Raw genomic sequence first — 8,036 nt, 5'->3', positions numbered from 1 at the left:
TCTCTCTCTCTCTTTTTCTCTCTCTTTTTCTTTGTGCTCGTTATTCGATACGTTTGACGAAGAATAGAAAGTAAGCGCTTGAAATCTATTTTTCCTACGGTTTCACCGACACGAGGGATTATTATTGCAGAAATTGTGACTTCCCTAACGGTGGTCCTCCCGGGTATCAACCAGCTGCCGCAGCTCCTCCACCGTTAAGCACGGAATACGAGCGACCACCTCCCTATTATTATTATCCTGGGCCAGGGTGAGTCGAAGGATAAATTTTAATAATTAAAATATATAGTTGTGGAAAATATGTTTTCTATATATTCTATGTATTTTCAGGGATACAAATTAGGAAACAAGTGCCGTGGCATGCACAAAGGTAGCGCTGAATAGCGTGGCTACCCACAGTCTCACCCGCAGTTACAAAAGGACGCTCAAAAAGAAAGAGAAATCCGGATGTAAACGAGACTATGTTTAATTGTAGCGTTCCTGTTTGAGCGTGCCACGGACCGTGCGAACGGCAAAATCAATTAAAGACCAAGTTTACGATATACAGACTGAGGTAGGCTAAATGGATCCTTCGGCGAGCCGCAAATAATGTGATCAACGTGTACGATTCGTTTCGATTTAGTATTATTTTTAGACATCGTGCGTATCACGAGAGAAATGTTACGTTGTTCATGAATATTGTTTTCTTTTTTTTTTTTTTCCTTTTCTTTTGCGATAGCAATTTACTTGTTCTTTTTTCTTTTTTATAGCGCTTCGACGATTTCTTTCTTTTTCTTTCCTTTTTTTCTTTTTAATCACTGAGACGAACTGTAATAAAACGACGATTCAAATCGTTTGTGTTAATCGCTGGACAATCGATTTTTTAACTTGACTGATATCGTTTTACCACCGCTTTCTTCGACGTTCAATATTTCTTCTTCCATGAAATGCCATCGCGACCAAGGTCTCTTCTACTCTGTCTACTATTTCGACCCGACTTCGAGATTTATACGCGAGAGTTATACTCAAAGTTCGATTCGCTCTTATTCTCGAAGACGCGTCGATTATATTCTACCGATATCGCTCGAGAGGCACTATATAATTCTTTGCAAGGAAATTTTTCTGTGAAACCCTTAGAATTTCCCCTCTGGAATTTAGTTCCTAATGAAAAAAAAAAAAAAAAGAAAAAAAAGAAATATACGCGTAGTAATTGAAATAAATCATCATCATCATCATTATCATCATGCGTTAATCAGTATTAACGAAAGTTCGTTGTCGCGCCTCCCTTGTTCTCACCACCCACACTGGCGTACGCTTTCTCTTTCACCCTAACGCAAAGATCCTGTCTTTGTTGAGAATTTAAAACGAACGTGTATATAACATTCAACCGCTTGTGTCTTATGAATTTTCATCGTATATTTTACGTGCTAACTGCCTACCAAGAAACAACAACAAAAGTACACGGAACGACTATGATGACACGTGGCTTTTAGCCAACACGCGTTTAAAAGGGAACACGTGCGATCGATTATTAAATACGAACAATTGCGTTTCTACAAAGAATTCTACAAAGATATCACGATTTGCTCGATATTTGTTAATTTTCACATTCGATCGTTCACGATAATCACACGATCAACACAGAATTCTTCGGTGTGTGCGTGTAACCAAGAAATTCGTTCATGAAATTTTGCTCACTTCGAACGACACTGCCATCATTTTTCACGAGACGAGTCGCGTCGTCGACAGCAACAACGACAACAAAAGCAACGTAAAACTGGATCTGGATCTTTTGGAGCAACGTCGATCGCACAGTTTCCAATATTATATACGGAAATATTCGTAAAAATCGTTGGCGCGAGCGTGATCGACCAACGATTTTTCACAAATCTCCAACACTTAACAACGCCATATTTAAATGCCAAACGACAATTCTTTAACCGTGGACCGTGGAGTTGGAAGGTGCTTGAATCCAATTCCACGATCTATCCTCTCTCTTTTCTCGATCTTGCTAGGGGATCGTTTTCCTAAGGTATAAAGGGGGAATCTTGAAACTAACTTCCGTCTCGCTCACGTGTAATGGAGCCACCGATTTTTCCCGATTAGACCGAAGTTAGTTTCGTCGCAAGATCGTCTCTGTTAAAAATACTCTATGTACATGGTTCTTTAAGACATTTTTTTTTTCTTCTTCTTCTTGTTCTTGTTCTTCTTCTTCTTCTTCTTCTTACTATTAACTTTACCGTGTAATTTACCGAATTTAAGCTCCTTAGACGGGATATTTACACGTCGCATAGAAAATTTGTCGTACGTTTATCCACGCGTCTACGCGACGGGTGAATATCTTGACGCAACAGATGCAACATCCGTACAGTACTTCGATGCTAAGGATGAATCTTTTTCGAGCGTCGTGGAGGTGCCACTTCCTGTTCTTTTTCTTTTTCTTTTTCTTTTTTTTTTTTTTTTTAACGTTAAGCTCGTTCTTTGTAAGTTAGAGGCTGCTTAGGGGATGGTGGAACCACCCGCCCAAATGAAAGTCTTTTGAGAGAGCATTGTAGCATTGTTTAGATGAATAATTAAGACATTCATTGCAGTCGAAAGTGATCACGTGTATCGTCTAGCTAATAATAAGTAAGATAACGTAACATCTAGTTTTTAAAATCGAAAAATTTCACAAATTGTACAAGCTCAATATTAACTAATGACGACTGCAACGGATCGAACGAAAGTTAAGCGTTTCCCCAGTTTTTGAATTTAGAAATACTTTTAGGAATTGAAAATATCGATCGGTACGAGTCCCTCGTGGGGATTAGCGATTCGATTGAAATATGAATCACGGGCTTGTGCCAATCGGTGCGCGAGTCTCTCGTTCGTGGATCGAAGTACGACCATGTTTCTAATGTTTCTTGATCAGATTTTAGATTTCTGAATGAATTATTGTACCGCAATGATAGCACGTCGGGATGTTGCATTATCCGTAGACAACCTGTTTCACATAGTCGTTGTCATTGCGAACAGCGAGTTTTTAACGTTAATGTTGTAACGGTAGATTACCGCCGCCCATGCAACGATCTTTGATCGATCGTTGGCAGATTGCCAAAAGAGAAAAAAAAAAAAAAAAAAAGAAAAAAAAGAAGGGGGGAAAAAAAGCGAAAAAAAGAAAATGCAAAAAAAAGAAGGGAGAGAATAAATTTGCTCGTACATTGCTCGTACGTAAGGCGTGAGAAAGCGGGAGCACAAAAATCATTAGAATCTTTTTAAAACGACGACGATAGGAAAGGAGAGTAGAGTAAGTGTGAGGATCGCGTGAAAGGAGAAAATATCTTTGAATGATTGTTTAATGAGAATTGAGAGAAAGAGATACGAGAGAAGGAAAGTCGAGAGCGAGGAGAACACGAGAAATTTCCGCTCTATCATTACCGTATTTACATACACATTTAGAATAGTGGAAAAGTAAGCTACGTTTTTAGCGTAATATCGACGGAAACACAGATATCATCGTTGTTGTATGTATGTATGGGAAATCGAGGAACCGCGATGTCCTTTTTTTCTTCTTCTTTTTCTTTCCTTTCCTTTCTCTTTTCTTTTCTTCTTCTTTCTTTTTTCCCCTCAAGAATGTTAAAGAAACGTGTAATAATCGATTACTGTATGGACTCGCGAGACTATTTTATCCGATGGACTATATTATCCGTGTCATAAAAAAAAAAAAAAAAAAAAGAAAGGAAAAAAAGTCCATTGAAACGAACCAGAGAACGAGTGCCGTGTAGAAATTCGCGCGAATCGCACGAACGATGGAAAAAAAAAAAAAAAAAGAAATTTACAATTGTCGTGTGCCGTTGAAAGGCACCGCGGAAACCATTTTTCTGGTGCTATTTTTATATATATGGAAAACGTAGCCACGATTTGATATCGGGCACTCCTTCTCTCTCTCTACATTTTTGAAATGCGTCGAATAATAATAAAGCGTAGGACACGAGAATTTTCAAACTGTTGCAAGAAAGAAACACTCTTTTTACTGCCTTCTAGATGAAACCGTGGAAAATAAGTTGAGGTACTCTGACTTCTCGAAGTTGGTCCGTCGCCCTTTCCAGTAATCCAAGTTTTCAACAAAAATTGAAATTTAACGATATCTTAACGATATGTAATAATTTTTATTTATTGCAAATAGATATTCAATAATAAAAAATCGTTTTTCACGTTAAATATTTTTGATACGAGGAGAAAAATAGGAATCGAGGAAATGTTCAATATATTGCTATTAGTTCTTTAATTAATTATCTTAACGAGATAGACACAGAAAGATATTATTTTTACGCGAAAACATTGATTACTGGTTACTAAAGGGCAAAGGCGGCTATTAAATGAGTTTTAAACGATTTATTGTATTATTACGAATAATTATATACATATAATTTAATAGGGTATCGTTAAAGAGTTTCCTTGCATTTTCTTCGTCTGCTCAATATTTTTGGAATGCCCTCAATGTTCGTGGTTGGGTGTTCTTCCTTGTTTCTTTTGCTGAACTTCAGCAGCCATTCCATTCGGAATTGTTTTGTGGAAAATCACGAGGAGACGTGGAACAAGTTTTTCGATTCCTCGTGACTTTCCAAAAATGCATTTCGTTTCGAAGAATGTCGAATTTTTTTTTTTTTTTTGATCGGAGTTGTGCAAGTATGCGAATGCGGTGTACGCCATCGAATATGGTGTTTTTACGATTCACCGATTGTGTTTGTTAAAATTAATTATTATTATTATTATTATTGCTATTACAATGATTATTATTATGATTATTATTATTATTATTATTATTATTATTATTATTATTATTATATTATAAAATGAGTGTATCACAGTTTAAATATATCTATTTTATATTAAATCATTAACGCCATGAGTTAATTCTTTACACAGATCTTTTAGATTTTAGATAATAAAATAGTTATATTGTTAATTCATATACATAATAATAACGCGTCTTGCATAATACATAAATCTATTAATATAAAACTATATGTAAGATAAAGTTGCGTTTCAGGTTTAAACTCATCATTCATCTTCCTGTCCATTCGATTCCTGTTATATCAACAATTAATTCTGTTATCTTTACCCCATTTGCGCATCACTCGAATGATCTGCTCCACTTGTGAATTCGAAGTGTTCTTCAAAAGTTGTATAATTTCAGGTAATAGTTCTCTAAAAAAATACGTCGCAAAGAATTGATTGCATTAATGGATAAATAAAAGGATACACACTTTGATTGCCTTTCAGCCACGATGTATTGAAACACGCCGCAACAAGCGCCACGTTTCCCTTCCCAATTTTCAGGACTTGGATCCATTCGTTCTAACACGTCGAATGCTTTCGCTGCGTACCAAAATTCACCGACTTTGTAACAATCGTTGGCTATCAATTGGAGCAGATTAAACGATTCCGTCGTTGTGTCCATTTTTAGGTATAAATCCCAGGCCAATTGGGATTTCTTGTTCATTATAACTGAATTAGAATTAAAAAAAATATATATATATAGTAAAAATAATGAGTAAAAATAATTAAAAATTATATATAAAATATGTTATTACAACAATGTGCCAGAAGACTAATGTAAATATAATCATTTTTATATTTTTCGTTTCGTATATTTAAGAACGCCTCTTCCGCTTCTTTGAAGTAGCCTGCTGCAGTTTGTGCTTGCGCATAATTGAAGTTGAAATTATCTTCATTGGAGAAATAAGTCTTTATTGAATTTAAGTACACGAGAACTTCTTCGAATTGACGGTACAGGAAGAAGCAAGATGCCATGCATTGTCTACCAGGTATGGTATCGCATTCAGATGCGGAGGAGCCCACTAATTGAAAATACTGTTGCGCCGTCTTTATGTTATCGCGCTGAAAATAATTCATCGATCGATTTAAATTTATTTAGTTTTAGGAATATTTTATCTCCGTACGAACTTACAGAATTCGTCTCTTGCCCCATCACTGCATTAACTATTCCTTTTAAAATATACTCCTGTGGCACAGCTGGTTCAAGATCTTTAATTAATTCGAATGCTTCTCGCACGTCGTCTTGTTTTAAATAATAAATTACTAAATTCAGTCTGGCTTCTGGTATAACATCCACCAAATTGGGCAAAATTTGCAATGCACCTTCTCCACCTTTGAAAACCTAAGAAAAAGAAGTAAATTGGTTTAAGATTGGATTGGTTGAAGATTGCGCATGTTATAGAAAAAAAAATTCGTGTTATACGTACAACCGCGTTGTGACGTATAAGATCGTGACTAAAGCTGAAAGAGTTGGACATCTTTTCTATCAATTGTTTCATCTCACTTTGTGCAGCGTTACCATTGTATAAACGGAAGTGATTGCACGCTTTTAAATTTATAGCTATTGCACTGTCGGGATATTTTTGCAAGTAAACTTGGAGGACTTCTTGAGCTACGTCATAATAATCTAATTTGTAATAACACAAAGCAACGTATACGTTTAGCGCAAAATAATCTCTGTAAAAAAAAAGAGGAAACGTGAATATGATTTGAATAGAAAAAATAAATTTGAATAAAAATTTTTCGAAAATAAGTTTTTTCGAATAACGGAAATCGAATGGGAAAAAGGAAGGAGAAGGAAGCGGGTACCTGGAATTTCTTAATTCTTTGATCAAACAAACGTCTGAATTTTTATCACTTTGATTTTCATCATTGCTGCTCGTATCATCGCTATCAAAATCCCTAAAGAACAGCTTGATTTCAAATATCGAAATTCTAATTCATTTATCAAACAGAATAAAAAAAAAAAAAAACAGGTAGATTACAACCTGTTCTCTAACAAAATCTTTTTGTAAACGTCGATAGCCTCTTGATAATGTGCTCTGAGATAATGAATCGATGCCAAGCTAAGTTGATCCTCTATTACATCCTCCAACATGTGATGATATTCCATTAATTTCGCCTCGTTGCCCATTTTATGCGCCAAATGAAACAAAAGTCTGTTCTTCAATTTACTGTGCGGTGCATCTTCCAGAAGTTTTTGTGATTCAGGGTACATTCCAAGAAAGAAATAACAGCATGCCAAATTTGTCGAGGTATCCGCCGGTGTTTCGTCTCGTTTTTGTAAATTTTCGTAAATCGTAGCTGCACGTTTGTAATCCCCCAAATGAAACGCGCAATAACCCATCCATAGCTCGGAGTTTAAAGTATTTTCTGAGGCGTTGTTGAATTCCAAAAGTGTCAAAGCACCTGTGTAATCGCGTTTCTCTAAAAATTCCTCTAATTTGGGTATTTTTTTGTCCGATGTAGATCTTTTCACTCCTTCGGAAGACGCTGGTTTAGCTCTTGATAATATCTATCACAAGTTTTTATTGTAGATATTAAAACAAATTCATTTCGAAAAAATCAATTATATATTACTGAATCAATTGGAAATAATGCAAATGATTGAACGTAAAAGAATGTGATTTTTAGAACATCGATAAATAATATATATTAAAGAAAAAAGAAAATGCGATGCACAATGCAATGTTTACCATTTTTAGTCACCGTTGCTAATAGATACATAAATATATTGATTACCATAAGATTGCAAAAACGAATAGACATTATCACTATATTCGTTTAATTTAGATATTATTTATTCGGGAAAAATTATTTAATAAAATGATAAATTGTTAAGATTAAACAATTTTTATTGTATATTTAAAAATTTCAAATTAAATTTTTTAGTTTCTCCCTACAGATGTCAGTTCAATGGTGATAAAATTTAAGTAACTTTTGCTTAAGAATTTATATATATATATTTTTTTATTTTTAAGAAAATAAAATTGTACACAATGTTACACTTTATATCATAATACATTTGTAATAATTATTATTTCTAAATATAAAATTATTGAAATAAATTATATCGCAAAAAAAATTTTTTATTCAACAAGTTAAAATATATTCCGTTTTTTAATTTGTGTAAATTTGAATAGATTATAATTAAAATTTTTTCTACTTGACGAAATTTACATTGGTTTCGATATATATAGAACTGATAGAAAACAAAAATTGTCAGAACGCGACCGACT

At 34.5% G+C, this 8,036-nt stretch overlaps 2 protein-coding genes across 6 annotated transcripts in view; one reads left to right on the top strand and one right to left on the bottom strand.

The window, feature by feature from the left end:
- The window catches only part of LOC122711124 (prominin-like protein), a 44,519-nt gene extending 39,741 nt beyond the window's left edge, over positions 1-4,778 (top strand). For 4 of the 5 annotated variants that reach the window (XM_043929580.1, XM_043929581.1, XM_043929579.1 and 1 more), the window contains 2 exons: positions 131-247; positions 328-4,778. In XM_043929580.1, the coding sequence (XP_043785515.1) occupies positions 131-247; positions 328-340 (130 nt within the window). In that variant the 3' untranslated portion in view covers positions 341-4,778. Of the gene's footprint in view, positions 1-130; positions 248-327 lie in introns of those variants that run through there. The other variant, XR_006346050.1, reaches the window with a different exon arrangement.
- Positions 4,779-4,903: 125 nt separating this feature from the next.
- On the bottom strand, positions 4,904-7,566 carry LOC122711242 (intraflagellar transport protein 56). The gene is made up of 7 exons (XM_043929813.1): positions 7,540-7,566; positions 6,786-7,312; positions 6,225-6,474; positions 5,930-6,139; positions 5,553-5,859; positions 5,226-5,466; positions 4,904-5,166 (listed from the first exon to the last, which is right to left on the bottom strand). The coding sequence occupies exons 1-7, from the start codon at positions 7,564-7,566 to the stop codon at positions 5,055-5,057; spliced, it is 1,674 nt and encodes a 557-aa protein (XP_043785748.1). The 3' UTR covers positions 4,904-5,054.
- Positions 7,567-8,036: the final 470 nt, after the last annotated feature.

The sequence above is a fragment of the Apis laboriosa genome, unplaced genomic scaffold (assembly GCF_014066325.1).
Source record: "Apis laboriosa isolate Shangri-la unplaced genomic scaffold, ASM1406632v1 scaffold16_cov148, whole genome shotgun sequence".
Classification (NCBI taxonomy): Eukaryota; Metazoa; Arthropoda; class Insecta; order Hymenoptera; family Apidae; genus Apis; species Apis laboriosa.
This window is presented reverse-complemented; position numbering and strand designations above follow the sequence as displayed.